Here is a 24,940-nt window from a genome sequence, read left to right as displayed (position 1 = left end):
AGAAGGACTGTTCTGGGAGCTCAGAAACCAGTGAGGGCTGGACTGGCCAAGGTTTTGTTAGTAAGTCCAACCAGCTGGCCCTTACCAAATAGTTCCAATTGTTTAGGTAAAGAGAAGAAAGCAGCAGGAAGTGGGAGGGAGTTCAGATAAGGAGAACACAAAACACAAGGCTCCAAGGACACTCTCATGACACCAGAGTCTGTGCTGGGAAGTGATCCCGGGGGTTTTATTCAGCCAGCATACCTAGGGCAGTACTCTGCTGAGCACCAAGGGGATGTCGTGATGAGACAGTCCCTCTCTACGGGATGTTGTGGTGCAAAGGGGAGACAGATGAGGCTAGCGTGTAGAGCCCTGGGAGGACCAATTTGAGTTAAGCTTCATTGTGAGAAGACAAGAGGAATTAATTGCTAGAGGAGGGACAGACTGGACCCAGATGGCCAGCTAGAGGGCTCTTAAGGTCTGCTTAACAGAGCCTGGCCTGATGTGGTGGGAAGAGGGAGGTAGGGAATCTGGACTTCGTTCCCTGCTCCTTGAAGCTGGCAGCCCAAACAGGCTCCCCCAGGAATGAACGTATTGCCTAGAAAATCTTCTAGAGCGATGCATTCCCGCCCCTCCTTGAGCATGACCCAGCTGCATCCTCCATGCAACGCAGTCTTCCCGTCGATACGCCTCCAAGGGGACTTTCCCCAAAGATTTCCAACTTTTCACAGCCCATTCTCTTACAAAAAAAGGCAAATTATTGAGGTTATTTCATAAAGGCTACACATAAAGGTTTCCAGCATGATTTAAGATTTAAACTCACGGCATAAGCAGACGTGACCTTTTCACCACCAGCACCTTCTTGTTAATTGCCCTGTTGCCTGAACTTTGTCCCCAGTTTCCAAAATGAGCTTCCTTCCTATCGACCCCATGCTTTCTTGAAAGTGGATTTAAAAGGCTTTTCCTGACACGAGTCTTGTCACGCAGAGTGTAACTGCAACGAGCATTCCAGCTCATGCCACTTTGACATGGCAGTGTACTTGGCCACCGGAAATGTCAGCGGAGGGGTGTGTGATGACTGTCAGCACAACACCATGGGGCGCAACTGTGAGCAGTGCAAACCGTTTTACTACCAGCATCCGGAGAGAGACATCCGTGACCCTAATCTCTGCGAACGTACGTAGGAGACAGTCCCGAGGAGGGAACTATTTAGGTCACCTTTCAACGTGAATATTGAATAGTCTTTCTCTCAGGACTCAGACCCAGCATGATTTTTGCTGCTATCTAAGAGGCTAGGGGTAGAATTTACCTGTTAATCCAGCCTTTTTTAGACTATTTTGGTGACATTGGGAGGGATGGAGGGAACACACATATTTCTCAACACATTGTGTGACCTGACACTTCTCATTCTTAGAATGTACCTGTGACCCAGCCGGTTCTCAGAATGGGGGGATCTGTGACAGTTACACGGATTTTTCTGCCGGTCTCATTGCTGGTCAGTGTCGGTGTAAATTACACGTGGAAGGAGAACATTGTGACTTTTGCAAAGAAGGCTTCTATGGTTTAAGTGCTGAAGATCCATTTGGCTGTAAATGTAAGTACATTTGTTTGAAAAGTTGGAGAGTGTCCTAGGTATGTAATTTGCATCTTTGCAATTCTTCATCCAGTCTACTGCTTTGGACTGACGTGGTTCATGCTTCTTTACTTCTTTCCATCTTTTTGATAAAGCTTGTGCCTGCAATCCTCTGGGAACGATTCCTGGTGGGAGTCCTTGTGATTCTGAGACGGGTTACTGCTACTGTAAGCGTCTGGTGACAGGACAGCATTGTGACCAGTGTCTGGTAGGTAAATCCTAACTACATGCGATGGGAAGTTTGTGCATATGACGTGTTCCGATAGAGAATGATCCTCACTGTTGTTAGGTTCTACAAAACATCACCCTTTTAGGTAAATATGAAAAGCCACGAGCAGATAGTTCACAAAAGAGGAATTACTAATGAATAATTTTGACAAGATATTCACCATCACTGTTGGAACTATAAAACGAAACCACAGTGAAGTGCCATTTTTACAGGCAAAACTAACAAAAAGTTTTTAAAACTGGGAATGCCGGAAGGAGAGGATATAGCTCAGTGGTAGAACACATGCTTAGCAAGCACGAGGTCCTGGGTTCAATCCCCAGTACCTGCATTAAAGATAAATAAACAAATAAACCTAATTACCTCCCCCCCATAAAAAAAAAAAGTAATTAGAAAAACAATAAACTGCAATAAAACTGGAAATGCCGGCAATGAAGTGAGGACACAGCAAGGGGCCGGTACTCATGTGCTTCTGATGGAAACACAGACCGGGTTAGACTTTGCAGAAAGCATTTGGAGACAGGTGTCAGGAGCCTGGAGACGTGTGTGTAGCCTTTGACCCAGTCATCCCACTTCTGGGAATCTATCCTAATGAAATAATGAGAAAATTGGACAAAGGTGTATTCACCAGAAGGCTTGTTCCATCTTTTATAATTCATAGCAAAAAAAACTTGGAAGCAACAGTGGGGAAAATAGTTACGTTTGGGGGCTTCTATACAATGTGATATTTGGTTGCCATTGAAAATGACGGTAACATGAGGAAATGCTTATGCTGGGGTGAAAAAAAATCACAGGATGTGAGTAGTATCTTGATTATGTAGGGGAAAAAGAATTGATCAAGAAAAACAAACTCTGGAAGGAAACAGACCAAAAAGTTCACTATAGTGATTCTGGATGGAGTAATGAGAGTAATTAAAAAAATATTTTCTGTATCTTTTATAACATTCTTGTAATTCCTTTCATAATTTGGAGGGGGGGGTCCACCAACCGCACATTATGTTGATGACCAGTAAATAGGTATATTTACATTTATGCTGATTCTTAAAGTAAATTTCTGGAAGTCTGATTTCAGTTGGCAAGCCTGGTTTTTTATCTGCTCATTAGGGAAAATACTTAGGGAAGTTGTTGAGGTGTGCCATTTGTCAATTCTGTGCCATTTCTTTTTATTTCCATCTCCAGTGGTCTTGGAGCTCAGCAATCCCCTCAGCTTTGAGCTGTGCAAACAGCCCTTGCATTAGTCTGTGTTTCTATGTGGACAAATCCTTGGAGAGCTTTCACGGAGTTTACGACTTAGGGAAAACACTAAGTCCTGCCAAATATTTGCCAAAACTCTCACTGCCAGCATAGTTCTAAGGAAAAGTGGCATGTTTGCTGCTAGCTCATATTAATTCTTGGGTGAAGGCTATTTGCAGGGCAAGGAAACTACTCTGATCTGGGCTCGTCAATACGCAACCGCCTCTGACCCCAGCGACCTGCAGCTTGGGTTCCGCATTCTGGAATACTCATCCTCGTGCCTTTTGTAGGCTTTCTGCTTTCATGGTGCAGATGAACGTTTGGAACACCCAAAACACGCCGCGACTTGTCTCTTGCTGAGTCTGTTGTGTAATTACAGGAACCCCCCCTTTAGACATTTAATCTTTTGTTCTGCAGCCAGAGCACTGGGGCTTAAGCAACGATTTGGATGGATGTCGACCTTGTGACTGTGACCTTGGGGGAGCCTTAAACAATAGGTGAGTGGAGCTGCGCGGACACTCTTGGACCCCGTCACCTCACAGAGTCCTCGTGACCTCTAGGACGAGCAGGACGCTCAGGGTAATAAGCAGGGTGCATTCACCTTGGTTTGAATGCCTGATAATGACTTTGACCTGTGCTCTTAAGATTCTCAGACTTCTTCATTATGAGTTAGCTCTGAAGCCTTCCCTTGGATGTTTGTTTCTTGGTTTTTAATCGTGTTAATTTGTTTCATATTTTACTTTTCAGTATTTTTTAAGTTATGGAAACTATGTATGCTCATGGTTTTAAAACAGAATTCAAACAGTTCAGACAGGCATTGTGCCCTTTTTTCTCACCCAGTTCCACTGCCGTCAATTGCTGCTGTTGAACGTTTCTTGTGTCTCTCTAGAAATTAATAATAGTGCTCCGAATACTGGGAAAAAATTAGTTTCTTTCCTCTCATTTCTTTTATTTTTTTTTTAATTTTTCTGATGAAGGGAGGTAATTAGATTTATTTATTTAGTAGAGGTACTGGGAATTGAACCCAGGACCTCATGCATGCTAGGCATGCACTCTACCACTGAGCTATACCCGCCCCCTCCTCATTTCTTTTTAAATAACAGGTTAGGTTTTGTTTTTTTTAGCATGTAGGTAGAAAGAAAGAAAAATAATCCGTGATTTCTTACTTAGATTTTTTAGGGACATTTTTTTAATAAATCAAAGTGATATGTGTATGGCTAGTAAGCTGCAACTTTTTTTAATTTGGAGATCTTTTTTCATATCAACATGTATTCATCTAGCTCTTTTTTTTTGTATTCCATCATGTGAAAGTGACATGATTAATTCCTTTTTGTTTTTTGCTTTTTAAAAATATTGCAGTGAATATCCTGCAGATACATCTTTTTTTATTGAAGTATAATCAGTTACAATGTGTCAATTGCTGGTGTACAGCACAACGTCCTAGTCATGCATATATGTACATATATTCATCTTCATATTCTTTTTCATTAAAGATTATTACAAGATATTGAATATAGTTCCCTGTGCTATACAGAAAAAATTTGCTGTTTATCTATTTTTATATATAGTAGTTAATATTCGCAAATCTCAAACTCCCAAATTTATCCCTTCCCACCCCCTTCCCCCCACTGGTAACAAATTTGTTTACTAGGTCTCTGAGTTTGAGTTTTGTAGATAAGTTCATTACTGTCTTTTTTCTTTTTTTAGATTCCACATATAAGTGATATCATATGGTATTTTTCTTCATCTGTCTGACTTCACTCAGAATGACAGTCTCCAGGTCCATCCATGTTACTGCAAATGGCATTATTTTATTCTTTTTTATGGCTTAGTAGTATTCCATTATATAAATAAGCCACAACTTCTTTATCCAGTCGTCTGTCAATGAACATTTAGGTTGCTTCCATGTCTTGGCTATTCTCGCAGATGTATCTTGATGAATGTTTGCAGACATATCCCCAGATTAGGCTCTCCATGGTGGAACTCCTCATTGAAAGTGCATGTGCATTTTCTATTTTACTAGAGGACATCAGATTGTCCTCCAGACAGATGGTGCTCATCTGTTTGCCTCCTGACTATTACAAAGCCCCTTTTCCCTTGTCCCCACCAGCAGTTGGTATCATCAGACATTTTATTTCCTACCAATCCAACAGATAGAAAATGAAGTCCCGTTTTGATGTGTGTAAAGAATTTTTTCATTTCCTCCTTCATGACTTTATTTTTTCCAGCTTCCAAGCACATTCATGAAAATTACCTATGATAATTTTAGTTACTTGAAAATGTTGGTATTCCTTGAATAGATGAGATGTGAAGCTCTCACAAAAATGATCAAAATACACATTTTGGCAAGATGTTAAATGTGTGGGAGTTTGATGAATCACCTTTGAGTCAAAGAGGATTTGAGACTCTGTTACTGGATCAGATTCAGAACATCTGGTCAAAAGAGTGTAAGTGACTGTTGGGAGGACAGGCAGATGTTTCCTTGTGGCCAGAGAGAGCACGCTGGGTTCCTTGAGCAAGCTTCATGTGCGTGAAAACTGACTCTTATGAGAATGATTTCCCAGCGCTGTGGTAGTCTGCTTGGGAGGGAATAAGAGTTTAGGCAGCAAGAACATGTTCTCTTTGGCCTCTGGATTTGGGTTTGTTCTATTCAAGATAGTGCGGGAAATGCAGTACAGCACGTGGCCTCTGAAACTCCAGGGTGAATTTCTGTTCTTAGAAAACCTCCGAAGGGGAGGGAGCGAGGATAATCCCATAAAAATGGGAAGGAAGACCAACTGCTATCCGCTTATGGAATCATGTCTGAGACTTTCCATCGTGATTCCCAGAACACATGCTGACTCCTTTAGTAATTGATTCATCAATTCCAAGCTGTCATCCCTCCAAAAATCCTTCTTGATTAGCAGAAAGCGGCATATGTAACTCTCCAAATTATGTCCTAAACTCGGGAATGTCCTGTGTTCCTTGATCCTCAACGGTTTCTGTCACTTACACTCCCTCCCTCTTTCTCTCTCTTTCTCACACATGCTTCCTGTCCCTAAATCCACCCACGCACAGCCCCCAGCCTGCCCCCTCATCTCTCCTGCAAACATGTGTAAAAACCAGAATGTGCTAATCAAGAGAGTTTATGAAGCAGAACATTTTAGTGAAGATTTTAAAGTGGGTCGTTATCTTTCTAGCATGATTGATGAGATGCCTTACCTTTTGGCATCATGGATGGGAGGGGAAAAAAAGAAGCTTTAAAGATGCCTCTAGTCTTGTGACTCCACAGTGTTTGGCAGGGATCCTTTTCAAGGCTGTTTTTCCCCACGAGGACTTTACGTGAGAGTCCCAAAGGGGTGATAGAGGTCCTGTCTTCTGAAGTACCGATTCCACTAGAACGCTGGGTGCATGGCAGATACTCAGAATTCACTTACTGAATGATTTCTTGCGAACACTTGTGAATATCTCCCACCTGATAATATTACTTTGCTTTGCCTTGGCCACTTGTTGAATAAATGTTGATAGAGTAAAAGAATTTGAGAAACAAAAGATTTTTACGATATAAAAACTAAATATGCACTCCCATTGCCTTGGGAGAGGCAATCTCGAAATCAGTCCCAAACACTCCTTAGTTAAGTTGCTTTGGCCAGGGACAGATGAAGTGTAAAATCACGAAGTGGAAAATGTTTCGTTTAATGAGCCGAACGGGTTTTGGTAGAACAATAAAAGTTTAGTAATCCATGTCTATTATGTTGACAGCTAATCTGAACTTGCGAATATTTTAAAGTAAGACTTAATTGATTTAAGTAACATGACTCAAGCCAGGTTAATGAAGTTTTGCCCAGTAGATAACCTGCTTTCATGAATAAGTAAGAGTGGTTGCTAAGGAAAATGCTGCTTGCCAATGTTTAAAACCATTGAAAAATATAAACAACTTTGCAGCATCCTTTAAAATCATTTCATCAATTAAATTTAGGACTTTGATGTCTGGTTTGAAGCCCATCACTTTTTTGAAGAATTCTCCTTCCCAGACTGAAGTCCCCAACCCTCCCTTGATGTGAAAACACATTCACAACAACACGTCACTTCTGTATCTCTGTCCGTCCTGCTTCTGCTCGATTCTGCTCTGTTGTAGCTGTTTGTATTTCCAAGGTCTCTCTGGACAGGGATTGTGTCTCACCTGTTTTTGCGTCTCCCTCTGTGCCCCCAGCACTGTGGTAGGTGCTCAGTAAATGAGGAACTGAAATTTATCATACTTTGAAACCAGAGCAGAAGTTAATAGATATTTTCATCGGCGTATTGAATGATTATCGCGTATCTAACCTTTTGTTAATTGCTATGGCAGCTGGACATAGAGATTTTGGAATATAGCTCCTACCCTTTAAGGAAGTATTCCAGTTGTAGGGAGGTTGGGGGGAGGCAGGAAGGCTTTGGAAAAAAAAAAAAAAGTATGGTGCTGATTGCTCATCAACGTGGAACCAACTCTTACTTGTAATCAGAATTATGGAGATGTCAATGTTGAACAGAGTAGTGGTCCTTAGAAACGATGCTTTAAAAAAAAAAAAACTTGGTGGGGGGCAGTAATTAGGTTTATTTATTTTTAGAGGCAGTACTGGGGATTGAACCCAGGACCTCATGCATACTAAGCACGCGCTCTACCACTTGAGCTGTACCCTCCCCCAGGAATGATTTTTATCCTTTAATGGCTTTCTTTTTCTGAATTTCTTAATAATAGAGAAGTTGAGTTTTTACAGTATTTTCCCCTGCTCATCACTGTTTAAATGAAATGGTCTGCCTTGCAATAGTTGCTGATTTCTATATTGATGAGAAATCTGTTTTTGAAAGATACCCTTGGCCTTCACCAAAAAAACTGCGCCTGTGTTAGTTGTCTCTCATTGCCATGACACATTACCACGACTTGGTGGCCTGAAACAACATAAACGTATTATCTAACAGTTCTGATGTCAGACACGATCTCAGTAGACTAAAATCAAGATGTCAATAGGGCTGTGTTTGTACCTGAAGGCTCTGGGGAGACTACCCTGCTCATTCAAGTTGTTGGCAGAATTCAGTTCCTTTTGGATGTCGGGTGGCATCCCCATTTTCCTGCTGGCCGTCGGCTGAGGGCCTGTCCTGGCTTCTGGAGGCTGCGTATGTTCCTTGACTCATGGCCTCCTTCTTTGACCTTCCAAGCCAGCACCAGTGGGTCAGTACTTCTCATGGCACAGCTCAGGCCCACCTAGATAAGCCAGGATAATCTCCCTTCTCAAGGTGCTTAACTCCAGTCACATCGGCCAAGTTCCTTGTGTCACGTGAGGTCACACACCAGAGACTCCGGGGATGAGGATGTGGACCTCTCCACATAATGTGAGAGCCATTATTCTACCTGCCCCAGGACCTGATTTATTGTGTTGGACGTCCTCACCCTACCTGACTGAGCCGATGAATTGAATCTGTATCGAATTACAGGGAAATTGGTGGGAGGAACATATAAAATTGTAAAGTGTACCATTTCTATCCAGTAGGATTTTTACATGAACACAGGAAAAAACAATGACAGTTATGTAATAAATTGATAAATGTATAATGAATAATCTTTCTTCATGCTGTGGAGGAGGTGGAATTTGAACTTCCAGGTGAAGGCACAGTAGGGCAAACGTGGCTTGGTCCAGGTCAGACCAGATCTTGGTCTGATCTTGACCATCTCTGCTCACGTTCCTCTGTTCCCCCTCTTTGTTCTTGTCTTCTCGTCTTCCCTGCCTGGCAGAGCCTCTGTCTGCAACCTTCAGGGCCACCCTTTTCTGGCGCCCCTCAGCCAGATGAATGGTGTCTTCATCTCACCCCTAGTTCTTTGCACTTAGCTCTGAAAAGGCACCTCCTGCATTTTGAGCTGTGTCTTGGCCAATTGCTCGATTGTTTATCTCCCCAATTAGACGGGGAGTTCTTTAGGACAGGGGCTATTTTTTCCTTCCATTTTGTTCTCCATATCAGTTAGCTGGAAATAATGGACTTAACGAGGACGTAAAGACTGGTTCAGAGGGAAGTTGACAATGGACTAAAATGTGAGAGTATTGACACTGAAAGAACAGCTTTCAGGGCCAATATTTGCTCAGTAAATATTTGTGGAAGAGGCTGAGGAGTGTGGCTGATCTGAAGCCAGGGGCGGGCACGAGAAAGAGAAGCAGTTGCTTTCAGAGGATGGGTCATGGAGGCTGCTGGAAATTGGGCAGAGGCACCATGACTTGATGAAGAAATAAGGGGTGCGTCCTTATAAAGTAATGAAGGCGGTGCTGTGGAAAGATGGGTTTGCCAGTGTAAGTGGATGGATTGGGCAGGGGAGAGAGAAAAGCTAGAAAGGTCAGTTTGGGAGGCGGCTAGAGTAACAGAGACGGAATGATGATGTGCTGGACCAGGGTCGTAGCAGCAACAACGGGAGGAAACCGCCGAGTTGAGAAACGTCTTGAAATAACACGTGGGTGTCATTGAGGATAAGGGACAGGGAAGATGACGTCTCCCCTACATCAGAAGAATTTAAATCTGCTGACAGATAGCAGAGGTGAAGATACGAAGTCAGTGTGTGGTGATGAACGCTTGGGGACAAAATGAATTAGAGGTGACAGCTGGGCAAACCATGGAAATGTCCAACCGGAGCACAGCTGAGGAAGAACTAAGAGCTGTAGGCGTGAGGGCCGTCTGCAAGGGGCAGGGAAAGCCACAAGAATGAGTTCATCAAAGGGGGGAAACGCTGCACGGGCGCCATGCCTGCCGATGGCAGCAGTTCAAGTGTGAAGACCCAGGCGTGCGAGTGGCGGGGCTGGCGCGAGGGGAATGCCTTTCACACGATCAGGTTGTCACGAGTCCAGTCCCCTTTAGAGCTGTGCTGCGGGTCAGCGGGCAGCAGGAGTCTGCCCACCGTCTTCATCCTCACTCTGCTTTGCTTGCTCTCCTGTGATGGATGGCAGGGGGGCAGAATCTGGGTCTTTTCTTCCTTGGTTCATGTTTTGGACGTTTGTTCCCTCACCAGACATCTGCTGGGGAGGAGAGAAGGATTTTCTTTAGTCCGTATGATGTCATGTCTGCTGCGTGAATTTGGGAAAATGACTTTGGTTGGTGGGTTGAGCCAAAAGAGGGCTAGGTCCTAATTGGAACAAGCTTTCCTCCTCGGGGAATCAGTGACGGGACGTTAAGTATTCTTATCCCTGTAGGATAAAAACTATTTATGTGACACACAGGAAGAAGACTTCAGCTGGACCAGGACAGGGCTGTTTGGGGTGTTTTTAATAAACCTCTGAGTGTTCAGACTTCCTGTGTGTTATAACTTGCCTTAGGTACTTGGTTTAAAATGAACTTTGGGATGAGAGGAGAAAAAAAAAAAAAAAGAACTCTGGGAATAGGTTTAAAGTAACAGTTCCAAACCACATCTTGATTTTAATGAAGTAAAAATGGGTGCGTGTAGTTCAGTTTTACCTTGTCTTAGAGTCATGATACTGAGGAAAAAGACAGGCTGAGAAAAAAACGAATACATTATAGTTTATCTGAGGTCTTTGTTACCTAAAATAATGAGTCATAACAGAAGAGTGATTTATATTAAATCTCCTATTTTTCTTTTTTTCTATTTTATTCAAAATGCCTGTCCTTCACACATTGATCTGTTCAGCCAACGTTGGAGTGTGTCTGCATGGAGAGCATTGGTCCAGGCCCCGGGGGAGGGCGACTGAGGTGACTGAAGCACAGTTCAGGGCTTCAGGGACTTTACAGCCACCGAGGGGGTGAGGTAGTTCTGTCAGTAATTCTGCTGGAAGAGAGAAAGTGATAACTGTCTTAACAGTAGAGATAAAGACCAGTGGAGACCTTAGAAAGCACCACTTGAGAATAGAAGAGGGAGGGGACCAAACAGGACTTTGTGGAAAGGATGACAGTTGAGCAGAGCTTTAAAAAACAGGTAGGATCTGAAGGCACGGTGCCTCAGCTGTGATGTGAACACCTGCTTGGTGATAAGCTTTGCTGTAGATGTTGTACATACATCATTTCCCCTGCCAGGAGGTGGTGGCGTGAAGGAGAAGGAGGTTCTTTGTGTGGAATGGGGAGTGATGGTGAGGAAATATGACAACAGGAGCCACTCGTGAGCTGAATCTTAAAAGAAGAATGGGAAGGATCTTTGATGAGTAGATAAAAGAGCAGGGCATTCCAGGCTGCAGAAACCACACGAGCAAAGGGAAAGGGTCGTGAACAACCCAGGGCTCGGAGAAACTAAGTAGTTGGGTGTGGTTGGAGAGGCAAAGGGGAGAGGGGAGGCTAGAAAGGTAAGGGAGAGCCAGGTGGTGGGAGGCCTGGTGCACCTCCCCAAAGCCATCGTCCTTGGAAATGATAAAGTTGATGGATCTTAGAAAGGTCATTCAGGCAGCTCTGGAGGAAGGTGGCTGTTTAGGTTGGGAAGTTGGAAGACTGGCAATAAAGATATCAATTAGAAGAGTGTCACTGCTTTTACTGTGAGCAAGAGAGAGAAGGGCGTAGCACAGCCATGGAAGGAGGGGAGAGAGACACAAGATGGCAGGAGGGGAAGTCAGAACTGGGTTCCTCACTGGATGTGAAGAAGGAATCTAAGGAATAACTTCTAGGTTTCTGACCAGGTTGACTCGGTGGGCGGTGATGTCTTCTCCCCAGCAGAGAACACGGGAGGGAGTGGGTCCTGCCCTTTGGGGTCTGTGGTTCGCCTCTGGGACCGCTGACTGGGAGCTGTCCTTCCGGGAGTTGGTTATCTGGGTCCGAGGCCCAGGAAAGGGGCTGCAGTTGGAAATAAGGAGGAAGAGATAAGATCTCAAAGCAAGAATGTATGTGATACCTACAGAAAACCCCCAGCGTGGCGCTGATGGAGCACAGGAAAGAGGCGGCAAGGGAGTTAAAACTGAAAGACCAGGTCGCAGAGAGCTTTCAACCTTGAAGTTTGGGATTAATTTGGAGGCAGTATTTTTCCCACGTACTTATTTTCTGAAGGAAGTAAGAAAAGCCTCCCTGAATATTTCACCCCATTGAATGCTTAATGGCAAATACAGACCTGCATCCAGGGGATTCGTTTATGAACGTGGTGAGCACAGCTGACCCGACTCTCGTTCGTTTCCAGTTGCTCTGCGGAGTCGGGCCAGTGCGTGTGCCGACCCCACATGATCGGACGTCAGTGCGACGAGGTGGAATCCGGTTACTACTTCACCACCCTGGATCACTACATCTATGAAGCAGAAGAAGCCAACTTTGGGCCTGTAAGTAAGGAGGGGGCGCGCCAGATGGGTAAAGGAGTGTTTCCTGGAGCGGTAATGGCATCTGCACATTGTGTAAAGAGACCAGTTAAGAAGCACCTCGTCAGTGAGCGTGGAGAGGGGATCAAGACCGTGCCTTCCTGAGAACAGTCATATTTAAAGCTAAGTACAAAAAAATTAAAAAATAAAAATGAAGCTAAGTACGTCAGTAACTCAGAAAGAGACTTTGGAACACTCAACAGTAAGGCTTTTGGTGTTTTTTAGCGGAGGGGGCTTGTTTTCTCATTTCATTCTTCCCTCTACTGATGCTCCAAAGTTATTGACCTAATACAGTAAATGCTCAGTGAAGCTACTGTTTGTTTTCTATTGTCACGTGACAAGCCACCCCCAAAGTTAGTGGCTTTAAAATACGTGTCTGACACTTCAGCTGGGGTGACGGGGCACTTTTCTCCAAGCAGCCGTCTCGAGCTTCCTCACAGAGTGGTGGAGTCAGGGTAGTGAGACTTCATGCATGGCTGCTGGCTTCCAAGAAGGAGGAAACAGAAACTGCCAGGTCTCTTACGGTCTGGGCTGAGAAGCCCCAGAATGTTGTTTTCTCACATTTTGCTGGTCACAAGTCTCAAGTCCAGACCGGATTCAAGGGCAGGGAAACATGGGTTCCCCCTCTTGATGGGTAAGGCCACACACATACATTACAAGGAATGAAAGACTTCATCTTCGGAGATGACTGATCACTGGCGTTGTATATAATCCTTTGGACAAACCTGAATGCAGGTTTGAGTTAAATAACTCAGCTTGATCCATTCTTGGTCTCGGTGACAATCAGAATTCACTCATTAGTTGTGAACATGCATGATTGTACCAAGTTTCCTTACTTGTACTTGGAGCTTGAAACAAATGCCAGTGAGAATGACAGACAGAAAGACAGCCACGAGATAGCGGACCAGCCTCGTAGAAATCCAGGACCTGGTCCTAGGCTTGTAACCACGTCTGGGATGTTCTCTCTCCTTCCTTCATGTGCACTTCCCTGGTTGTATCATAGAATCTGTATCCCAAGCCTAGAATCCCATCCCCAACGTCCCAAGACCCTCAACCTAAGAACTAAAAAGAAACTGATTCCCCGTTTATATATCAAAAGCTTTTTTCAGTGTGCTGGGAAAATGTGATTGCAGAAAGAGGTATAATGTCTTCAGTTTTGGACCTTTGGGTGACTGCAGGTTTCTCTGACTGGTTACATCGAATTGAATTGCATTTCCAATAGAGTGGCACTACTGTCCTCTCGTCCTCAGGGGGTCAGCATAGTGGAGCGGCAGTATGTCCAGGACCGGATTCCTTCCTGGACCGGAGCGGGCTTCGTCCGGGTGCCCGAAGGGGCTTACTTGGAGTTCTTCATTGACAACATACCGTATTCCATGGAGTACGAGATCCTAATTCGCTATGAGCCACAGGTAAGCCCTCAGTGGACTAATGGGGTAGGGAATATTGGTAGAAAAGCCCTTCTTCTAATGGACACGATGTCTTTGTGAAATGTGGTTACATTAGAATAGGAAGTTGTCTGACTTGCCATCGTCCATGGAAGTGAAAGTGTACGTTTTTCTTGAATTCAGCGTCACCAGCGTTTAGTGATCTCCTTGTTAGGCACCCAGCCTTGCTGAGAACTGAGGTGGTGGTGAGAAGGTATCACGTCCTCTCCTTGTCCTGACGACTGCACTGCCCAGGGATGGACACGTGCCCCTAACTGTCATCAAAGGTGGAGGGTGGAAGAGCAGAGACACAAACGGTGCTGGAAGATGAGAGGTTCATTCCAGCCAGGCTGGACCAGGGGCTGCCGTGTTTCCTAAAGAATCAGGTGTAGACCTTAAAATCTAGAAGGAGTTTTGCCACAAGAGGAAGTGAGGGATAGCATTAGCAGCGCAGAGAGAGTGTTTAGGGCGTCCTTCCACAGGGCCGGGTCACGGCTATGGTTGGAGATGCTGTTAAGAGAAATGCTAGGATCAGTAAATGAACTTGGACTCTGTATTAACAAGAAGCTTACAGAGGATTCTGGGCAGGGGGTTGTCCTTATCTAAGCTGTATGTTTTGTTGATGTTGTTATTTTTTGTATTTTTAAGTCAAAGAAAGACAAATATGTGGTATCACTTATATGTGGAATCTAAAAAAAACCATGCAAATGAACTTATTTGTAAAACAGAAACAGAGAAACAGACTCACAAACACAGAAAACAAACTTATGGTTACCAAAAGGGGAAAGATGGGAAGAGATAAATTAGGAGTTTGGGATCAACAGATATACACTACTGTATATAAGACAGGTAAACAACTAGGACCTACTGTACAGCACAGGGACCTATATTCAATAGCTTGTAATAACCTATAATGGAAGAGTTTGAAAAAGAATATATGCATATGTATCATTGAATCACTTTGCTGTACACCCAAAACTAATGCGATACTGTAAATCAGCTGTACTTCAATAAAAATAAAGAACAAGGACCTACTTATAGCACAGGGAACTATATTCAATATCTTGTAATAACTAAACATGGAAAAGAGTCTGAAAAAAGGGTATGTATATGTGTATAACTGAATCACTATGCTGTACACCAGAACCTAACACAGCGTTATAAACTGACTATACTTCAATTTAAAAAGAAAGAGCTGTGTTTTAAGAAGGATGGAAAGGGATGTTGGGAGAGGCCTGGAGAGCAGTGGGAAGGCTGTTACAGTGTCCAGGTGACAAGGGATTTGGGCTGGAACTGGGGTAATAATCAAGGAAATGGTAAAGAGGGAAGGGAAACTTCACAAGTGAGTGTTTTCCATTTCAACTTGGCTAATGATCAATCTTGAGAGGTTTTTACAAACAAACGGGCAGTAGTGGGTCAGCACAGAGGGTCCTTCTGATTGTCTGTTTCTTCCTCTAGCTCCCCGACCACTGGGAGAAGGCTGTCATCATGGTGCAGCGACCTGGGAAGATTCCAACCAGCAGCCGATGTGGAAACACTGTTCCTGATGATGACAACCAGATGGTGTCCCTGTCGCCTGGCTCCAGGTCAGTGTGACGGTGGTTTGCACCCCAGTGGAACTAACATGCAAATTCAGTTTTTTTCTGGTGTCTCGCCCTGTGAGTTGTACAGCCGGAGCCAAATGTGGACTGGCGACTTCCTTCCTTTGGGCTGACCAGTATAGAGCTTTGATAGATCAGATACGTAAAGGTGGACCTTTTGTCGCTGTTTCTCTTTTGTTTCGGGGCAGGTATGTGGTCCTCCCACGCCCCGTGTGCTTTGAGAAGGGCGTGAACTACACGGTGCGGTTAGAGCTGCCCCAGTACACGTCCTCCGACAGCAGCGTGGACAGCCCCTACACGCTGATCGACTCCGTAAGTGCAAGGTCGTTGCTGGCACCAGGGGAGGGCTGGGCAGAAAGTGTGCATCCGCCCTCCCGGGGCTTCTGCTGAGGGCAGTGCTAGGCGGTGAGACAGAGTCACTCTTTCCTGCCTCCAAGGCCACTTTGCTTATTTATTTTAAAAACTCTGCCGTCTGGAAAGGATCTCCTCAAGCTGATCCTTCCTAAGAATATGAAGTACCTTAACAATGATATTTCAAAAATCATCACACGATGTAAGGGATATCTAAACCTTTTCTGGCAAGTGTATTTAAGAATGGGAAGATTTTCACGTGACTCCATGAGTCTTTATTTTTTTTCTTTTCAAGAGTCTTAGAAGCACTTCAGGGTTTTATGTGTTGACTTGGTTCATGGGTGACCCAGGACATGCCCGTAAGAACAGTGTGTTCTTGTTTCTTCCTAGCTTGTTCTCATGCCGTTCTGTAAGTCCCTGGACATCTTCACCGTGGGAGGCTCGGGAGACGGGGTGGTCACCAACAGTGCCTGGGAAACCTTTCAGAGATACCGATGCCTGGAGAACAGCAGGAGCGTCGTGAAGACGCCCATGACCGACGTTTGCAGAAACATCATCTTCAGCATCTCCGCCCTGTTGCACCAGACGGGCCTGGGTAGGTATTGCTGTGCTGCTGCCCCTGCTTCCTCGAGAGCACGAGGACACTTGGCATCACGAGGTGCGCGGGCAGGTGTGCCCTGCGGTTCCTGTGGGGCAGTTAGCACGAGGGAGATAGTCTCAACTACAGTTGGTCTTGATTTTTTCTTTTTTAAAGTGTATTAGTGAAAGAGCATGACTGACAATGGAATCGTCATCCAGAAACAGACTAGGGACCAGGGAAAAGTCCCTGAGACTTTCCACTCGCAGGGTGGGGAGTCAGAATGAAACTTACATTTTTCACTTTGAAAGGTCACTTGGCTTTTGTTGGAGGTCCTGTGATCCCTGAGCTTTGAAGGCAAGGGGAGAAACCCTTCATGACCTCCTTCCTAGAAAAACTGCCTGTATCTGTCAACCCCGGCTCCTGCCACTTCCCTCACACCCCTCTGAGGGATGTTACTGTTCTAAATGGAGATTCTGAAGGAGCGGAGGTGGTGCAGGTGGGGAGGGTCCAGAACCGGGCAGGACACGATGTGCCCATCGCTGTGTGGGAGCGGCTGCCCTGTCTCACAGGCTCTCACCTCTCTGTCCTGCAGCTTGTGAATGCGACCCTCAGGGCTCGTTAAGTTCCGTCTGCAACCCCAACGGAGGCCAGTGCCAGTGCCGGCCGAACGTGGTTGGAAGAACATGTGACAGATGTGCTCCGGGCACCTTTGGTTTTGGCCCCAGTGGATGCAAACGTAGGTTCATGATAACAACCATACCGTGTTCGTTCAGATGATCTGAGTCATGCTAGTGTGGGGCCCTCAGCTTCGGAAGGCGTGCTCCGCTTCAGAAATTGATCACAGGGGGCCCGAGAGTGTTCTGCCGTGGGCACGAGGGGCTGGTATCTAGACGGGATGTGTTTGCATTTACTGGGCTTCTCACCGTGGTCCCTTGGTTGCCTGTTTCTTCAGCTTGCGAGTGCCACCTGCAAGGATCTGTCAATGCTTTCTGCGATCCCATCACCGGCCAGTGCCACTGTTTCCAGGGGGTGTACACGCGGCAGTGTGACCGGTGCTTCCCCGGGTACTGGGGCTTTCCGAGTTGCCAGCCCTGCCAGTGCAACGGCCACGCCGATGACTGCGACTCGGTGACAGGAGAGTGCTTGAGCTGCCAGGACTACACCACGGGTCACAACTGTGAAAGGTACGTGGACATGACCTCTTGAAATTTTGGGGACGAGGTTGTTTTTGGCTGAGCAAAGAGCATCTTAGACAAACTACAGAAGGAATCTTGTCTCCAGCTCCGGGTGGCTCATTTCTGACCACCTCAGTATCTTCTAGGAACTCATTCATTTCACCAGTCCGTATTTAGTTTATGCCTCCCATGTGCCAGGCATTGTTCTGTGCTGGGGATACAGCTGAGAACAAACCTGATGTGAATCCACCCTCTTTGGGAGTTAGCCTGGAGATCACCTTAAGGCTGGACAGACATCATCTCCCTGTCTCAGCAGATTTTTGGCCGAGGATGAGACTTGTGAAATGTTAAAACTGCCTGATTTGGGTCAAAGTGGAAACCAAATCCAAATGGGGATGAGTCATTTTCAATGGCTCTGTTTTCCGAAATGTTTTACGCAACTATAATTTCTAGGAGGCTACAGAAAATGAACAAAAGTGGATCTGTTCTCCAGTCAGCAAATGTTAATTGAGTAATTATGGATGCCCTGCCCTGCAGTAGGTGTAAGAATGGGACCCAGAGTGGGCCTCGAATAACATGACAGCCCAGCTCAGTACATAAGGAAACATTCATGTGAAAAAATGACATGCCCACTTAATATTGTTTGTTAATAATGAAAAAAGGCAGACATGCTATTAAACCTGCTTGTTTTGGACTCAGTCTCTACCTTTAATGTCAGAAATCTTCTGTCTTCTAATACCCATCTGCACTGTATGGGATTTTTGTTTTTAAAAAATTCAGCAAATGCTTCAGCCGGTGGGAAAGTTACTCATCAGATGAAGGAGAAATTGTTAGTGAAAAGTGAATATGTGATGATCTTATGGCAGGAAAATGTGCGTGGCAGCAAATACCGGGCTCTTGGCTCCATGCTGGATGGTACTCGTGTGTTTTAGGGATTCCAGTGACTCCTCAGAGTAAAAGTCAGTCCTTCCAACCGCAAAATTGCGTTGGAAGAAGACAACAGGAAAACAGTTACACAAGATCAAAAGGGAGAAATTAATATGTTAGTGTCATCTTTTGTTTTCTGTGTTGTTTTTCATTACTATTCTTTCAATGGGAAATGGAGAGTAATTTCGAGAGAAAGAGACAGATGAGAAACTCAGATGAAAAGTGGGAAAAGCGCGGGTAGGGAACAGATAAACAGGTCAGTGTCCACCAGGCTGATGTGAAGTCAGGCACACTGTGAATTTGATCTGTCAAGCATTTTGATTTCTTGCAGGAGAACTTGAAAGGGTGTAGAAGAAGAAAAGATTTTTAGCCCGAGGTGGATGATGAAGTTTCATTTAAGTGCTTTTGAGATTCTGCTCTCTGGTTTGAGCCGATTTCTCATCATTCTTGTCCTCATTCTGGGATGTTGAGAGTTTCAAACCCAGGAATTTAAAAAGAAGCTCTAGGCTCAAATTGGTCCCAAAGGGGACGGGGAGGGGGAGGCAGGAAATGAACATTCTGTTTCTTTCATGATGTATTTGGATTTATTTCACCCAGAAAAGCCTCATAGAAATCTTTCTCAGAAACCGCTGCACTTCGTTGCCTCATCACTGCTGAGTCTTCCAGCACGTAACTGGGGCATGTGTTCTTGTATGATGTCTGTGTCTAATTAAGTAGAAGGCTAATTTCCTCCGAAGAACTTCCCCTTCTATTTCTTCATCCTCTCTGCACTCCCTTTTAAAAATATTACCTCTGCCTCAAAAAAAAAAAAAAAAAAAAAAAAAAAAGACGACACTGAATTAGAAGTTCTAGGACCAGTTCCGCTTCTAACCTGCTCCAAAACCTTGCGTGTGTTAGCTCACCTCTCTGAGTAGCCAACTTTCTGATAGTTGAATATGGAGGCTGGGTTAGATGATCTTCTATTCCTTCAAGCTCTTATGTTGTAGGAAGTAAAAAAAGTAACCTAATTACCAGTCATGTTGAGAAGCAGCATGACATAGTAAAAGAATTCCTTGCTAAAAGTCAGGAGGCTGAATTCAGATCCTGGCTCATTACTAACTAGTTGTAGAAGCCTTGCAAACCATGTAAGCTCCATGGATGCCTTATCTGTTGAGAAGAGATGGGGACCTGTTGGGTTGGGGAATTGATAAGTAACATCTCTCATCTCTGAGAAACAGACACAAGAGTCATGCAGGTGGAGAGCATCCTTATCAGCTTTGTTGCTGGTAAAGGCTGGATTGCAGAACAAGCCGCTGTGGCTTGCCAACACATCACCCATCCCAGGCAGAGGTGGAGGCAGACAATCACAAGCTCTCTTTCCCCTGTGCCCCTCTCCCAGACTCCTTAATGCAAGGAGGGGGCTGACCATGGTGCTCAAGGCAGGCAGCTGATAGGACAGTAGGGTGCACGTGGGCAGATGTGCTTCCTCTGGGGAGGAGTGAATGAGGGTCTGGGTGAGGCGAAGGGTGTCACCCTAATGCAATGGTCCTGCAAGTGGGATCCCCAGACCAGCAGCATCAGCATCACCTCCTGAGTCAGAAATGGGGAGAGGAAGCCCGCAATCTGTGTTTCAGCAAGCACTCCAGGGAATTCTGATGGGAGCTGATGTTTGAGCCACGGCTCTGCTGGAAAGTCCTCCATGTGGAAACGTGAGGAACAGGGAATGATGTTCCCAAATAGAGGACATGGATTTTTGGACTTTTTCTTGTAGCAGTTTTCTCCTAACTGTGGTTCATGACCTTCTCTCTCCTGTGGCTGCTGTAGGTGCTTGGCTGGTTACTATGGAGACCCCATCATTGGGTCCGGCGATCACTGCCGCCCTTGTCCTTGCCCGGATGGTCCCGACAGCGGACGCCAGTTTGCCAGTAGCTGTTATCAGGACCCTGTTACTTTACAGCTTGCCTGTGTCTGTAATCCTGGATACGTTGGTAAGTAATGTCCAGACTTTCGGAGGAAAAGGTGTGTCTTTATGAGGTTAGTTGTCAAGGAAGAAAAAAAGATGGAACAGTGAGCCAATTTAGTTGTATTTTTACAATCCTTAATTAAAAATGAAGGGAATCCAAAGTATAAAAGATGCTCTTTTCCTGTTTGTCATGTGGGGTTAGTCAATTCCTGTGTCTCTATGATAATAACGTTATAACACAGAGCACAGTAGCAAACTCATTTAATCCCTAAGTTCCTGTGCACATTTTTCTGTTCTTAGCCAGTAGCAAGATTAATTTACATTTTACATCTCCCTTCTCTAATCCAGTTCCTAGTGGAAGAGTCTTAAAGTAGTAAAATGCCCAATAGTGGGCAGAAGGGAAGAGAAGAATGTTGTGGGGGGACGCCCAGACGACAGAGTCGGTCAGAGCTGGATATAGTCTTTGCTGTTCATTGTACTCGCATTATCTGTCCACGTTCACAGAGTGCAGCGGGTTGGGAACGCAAACTCCTTTTATTTCATCCTTGATGCCACTGTTTCAAATACTCATTATGCTTCCACATCGTTTGGCCAGTTTGCATGTCATTTGAGGACTTCTGAAGAAGAGAAATTGGGGGGGAGTGGGTAGAGCTCACTGGCAGAGCACGTGCTTAGCGTGCATAAGGTCCTGGATTCAATCCCCAGTACCTCCATTAAAATCCCCTCCTTTAAAAAAAAAAAAAGAAAAGAAAAATTGATCATCACGAAGGGTCCCATTTTTCAGGTTGCTCGTGTAGGCGCAGGAATTTTTCAGTTCATAGAATCCTTAGGATTTAGCATTAAGCCCAGCTTTCCACTGTGAGCTGGTCTTTGCGCTCCTAACCACTCCATCCCTGGGTGATGAGGAGCTGAAGTCCCCGGTGCTGCTCGGCAACCAGGACTGCGCTGCCTGGGCTGGTTCTCCGGTGGGCGGGGATGTGGGGGGGGGGGGGGCGGTGGCGGGACCCCTCCCCTCCCCTCCCCTCCCCTCCCCTCCCCTCAGGGGGCGCCGGAGGCTCCAAGCTGGTCTTATTGGACGACAGGCTCCAGATGCGACGACTGTGCCGCGGGCTTCTTCGGGAACCCCTCGGACATGGGGGGCACGTGTCAGCCTTGCGAGTGCCACCACAACATCGACACCGCGGACCCGGAAGCCTGCGACAAGGAGACGGGGCGGTGCCGGAAGTGCCTGTACCACACGGAAGGCGAGCGCTGCCAGCTGTGCCGCCGCGGGTACTACGGGGACGCCCTCCGGCAGGACTGCCGCAGTAAGATGCTCGCTGGAGTGGCTTCCATCCTCTTCCTCCTCGCCGGGGGGTCGGGGGGGGGGTTAATTTGGGTGTTTGTTTCATCGCTTGTTCAGAGAGGGAAAATTTCACTCTCGACAAAGGAAAGATGAGGCTGTGTTGCTTTGTTTTGGTTTTTACGTCGTTGCCTGGCAGGGCTGAAGTGTTGAGCTGCGCCCACAGCCCAGGAGGGAACTAAAAGGAAAAGCTGAGTAGCTGTCACGGTGATCAATGGCACCCAGTAGAGTGTATTGATCTGATGTTCTACCCTTGAACTTGCTGATTGCCTGGGACTTCTGCATCCTAGATACCCGCTTTGGTCCACACCTTTTCTTACATCACTGATGGATAGAGCCTTCCTACTTAAGGGAGAGAAGGAAGTGACATCTCTGAAGTCTGTCTTTCAGTGTTTCTCATGGAGAGACCAGCCAGCATTTCCTGGCCCCCAGGCCTTGTCTTTGTTTATACAAACATGTGTGGAATGTTGAGGACTAGCAGGATTGGATTCCTTAAAGCCTTCCTGGCTTATAGGGGAGGGTGGAGCTCAAGTGGTAGAGTGCATGGTTAGCATGCACGAAGTCCTGGGTTCAATCCCCAGTACCTCCATTAAAATATATGTATATTTTTAAAAAAGCCTACCTAGCTTAAAGGGCTTTACCTGCTACGTTTCACACATCCATCACTGCTGCTCCCTGCCAAGAGTTCAGAATTAGGTATCTCCACTCCCACAGCATAGTCTTCATTTCCAGTTAAATCCTCAATTTTAAAATAATTCACCGGCAGCTTATTAAATCACGTATTTTGAAACACTGCTGGGCAGAATGTGTCATGGTGCCTGTCTGCCTGAGAAATACCAGAACTCTGTAGAACACCATAGAAGAAGATGAAGAACCACGGTTTTAGATTTTTCCTTCTCATCCCTTCTGTTCCTTTCCCTACTTGTTTGCATTTCCAGGTCGAAATCTGGGGAGGGAAGATTGCAGTCGGTTGATGTAGCTAACTTTTGCATTGTCCGGGTATTTTCTCAGGGTGACTCCATAAGTCAGCCTGGCCATGTGGTTTGTTTGCAGAGTGCGTCTGTAATTACCTGGGCACAGTGCAGGAGCACTGTAACGGCTCCGACTGCCAGTGTGACACAGCCACCGGGCAGTGCTCGTGTCTCCCTAACGTGATCGGCCAGAACTGTGACCGCTGCGCACCCAACACCTGGCAGCTGGCCAGCGGGACAGGGTGTGACCCGTGCAACTGTGACGCCGCCCATTCCTTCGGGCTGTCTTGTAACGAGGTGAGGTGCTGTGGCTCCAGGTTGAGGGGGAAGGGGGCTAGTGGGAGGCCCTCCTGGCAGAAGGAAAGATAACTTTGAGTCCCTGTGACAGCTGTTTGGCAGCTTGGCCCCACTTAGAGAAAGTCACCCCTCGTAGTCACAGCTTTGTACCAGGGTGCACAGCTTGGCAAACCCAGCACAGACTGGATAGCTGCCCTCACTTATCCCCCCTCAGCTGGGACCATAAAGCTGTCTGTGCCCAGGGGCCCCATCAGATGCACCCAGAGCGCTTCAGCCCAGTGCCCCCACTGCAGATGCAGCCTTGCTTTAGAATGGATGAGAATCAGGCTTTCTTCTCTTAACCACACAGTCTGAAATGAACCATGTAACCATACCCAGCATCATAAAAAGTGCTCTTGTCTCCTGACACATGCACACATATTCTGAAGTTCTCCCCCACTGCAGGTGAGTCCCAGGTGGTCCAAGCTCATCCGCGCTGCGTGAGGGAACATGCGAATTAAGTGGACCGTGCTCCGGGCCCTCCAGTCCCAGGTGCAGGAGAGCAGTGAGGAGATGCCGGCATGGGGCCCTGAGCACCCAGGACGGGAACAAGATTCCCTTTCGCTGGTCAAGCTGTGAGGCTTTCTTAGGCCCACAGTTCAATCCCACTTGCCCTAACTGGCAGCTGAAAAAGGAAAAGGAGCCTGGCCTCTGCCCGGCAGCTGGTTTGACCGAGGTGTGTCTTCTGGCCGCAGTTCACGGGGCAGTGCCAGTGCATGCCTGGCTTCGGAGGCCGCACCTGCAGCGAGTGCCAGGAGCTCTTCTGGGGAGACCCCAGCGTGGAGTGCAGAGGTGAGCTCTTGGATCGGACGGGAGAGGATGGATGTCTGCAGGACATGCTGTCAACTCTATAAAGTACAGCGCAAGTGAATTGCCCTAGAGAAACTATGCTTGATTACAAAGGAAATTTATGCTCATTGTTTCAAAAAAAAAAAAATCGAACTCAGTTAGCCCTAGAGACAGGTAGGTAGTAAAAAGTGGACCTGTGTGCTTCCAGCTCCGTTCCTCAGGGGTGATGTTTGTTTGTCTCAGCTTGGACAAACATACCTACGCACCCCAAATACATACTCAATGGCTTTTTAAAATGCTTTTAACCCAAATGGGCTCAGTCACCCTATAGTTGTGCAGATTGATTTTTTTGCGCCTCTGAACAGTATTCTATGGCCACTTCCTTGCCCGCACGCGCAGAGCTGATCGGTGGTTCTGGTAGGACTGTTGGATCCCAGTGTATCAAGTAGGTGATGCCGATAGTTAAAGTCCTTGGCGTGAGTGTTGGGTCCCCACCAGCGGGAACTGGAGGATGACATCCTAGAGCCCTCGTGTCCCCACAGAGGAATAGGTGGCAGGAGCTCCACGTCTGACACATGCAGTTAAAACCCAGATTCCCACTTAGGCTTATGATTGGGTCTGTGAGGGAAAACTTGGTGTTTTCTTACGAGCAGAAACTTGTTCCGATCACGTGAATCAGAAGGATTGCTCAATTTTGATGCTGTTGCAGTTTTTTTGACCTGCCATATTATTTTTCAGATCTTAAAGCACTTATGAAAAGGACTTTAATAGACCATTTCTATATCATTTTCCTTTTCTTTCTTTCCTACTTGGATTTTCTTCCCCATGTTTTAAGTTTATATGGATATGGATAAATATCTCCTGTAGTTTATTTGCTCTCTGATATGTTTTCTTCATTGCATACCTGGAATCCTAGGTCCCTGTTGGACTCTACATTTAGAAAAAAAATGGTCATTTTCTCTTGGATTCAACTGTAGTGAGAAAAAAAAAAAAAAACAGATTTTCAAACTAGCGGTTTGTCAAAAATCGCTAACCTATGTATGTGTTCCTTTAGAGTCAAACCGTCTGTTCATTAAGGGCCAGGAAACCTCACACAGTGGACACTACGAGAACAAACGGCGTGTGATGTGGTTTTCCATACGAGGTGCAGCCAGAA

The 24,940-nt window shown here is 45.9% G+C and overlaps 1 protein-coding gene across 2 annotated transcripts in view; it reads left to right on the top strand.

The window, feature by feature from the left end:
- Positions 1–24,940, top strand: part of LAMB1 (laminin subunit beta 1) — a 70,130-nt gene that overhangs the window by 24,775 nt on the left and 20,415 nt on the right. For both annotated transcript variants that reach the window (XM_064487696.1, XM_031454682.2), the window contains exons 10-24: positions 967–1,155; positions 1,394–1,573; positions 1,708–1,820; positions 3,489–3,568; positions 12,175–12,310; positions 13,597–13,755; positions 15,229–15,356; positions 15,560–15,683; positions 16,113–16,317; positions 16,895–17,038; positions 17,255–17,486; positions 20,208–20,371; positions 21,429–21,653; positions 22,742–22,956; positions 23,691–23,787. In XM_064487696.1, the coding sequence (XP_064343766.1) occupies positions 967–1,155; positions 1,394–1,573; positions 1,708–1,820; positions 3,489–3,568; positions 12,175–12,310; positions 13,597–13,755; positions 15,229–15,356; positions 15,560–15,683; positions 16,113–16,317; positions 16,895–17,038; positions 17,255–17,486; positions 20,208–20,371; positions 21,429–21,653; positions 22,742–22,956; positions 23,691–23,787 (2,391 nt within the window). The remainder of the gene's footprint in view (positions 1–966; positions 1,156–1,393; positions 1,574–1,707; positions 1,821–3,488; positions 3,569–12,174; positions 12,311–13,596; positions 13,756–15,228; positions 15,357–15,559; positions 15,684–16,112; positions 16,318–16,894; positions 17,039–17,254; positions 17,487–20,207; positions 20,372–21,428; positions 21,654–22,741; positions 22,957–23,690; positions 23,788–24,940) is intronic.

This window comes from Camelus dromedarius, chromosome 7 (genome assembly GCF_036321535.1).
Source record: "Camelus dromedarius isolate mCamDro1 chromosome 7, mCamDro1.pat, whole genome shotgun sequence".
Classification (NCBI taxonomy): domain Eukaryota; kingdom Metazoa; phylum Chordata; class Mammalia; order Artiodactyla; family Camelidae; genus Camelus; species Camelus dromedarius.
Note: the sequence above shows the minus strand (reverse complement) of the source record. Positions and strands in the feature narration are given on the sequence as shown.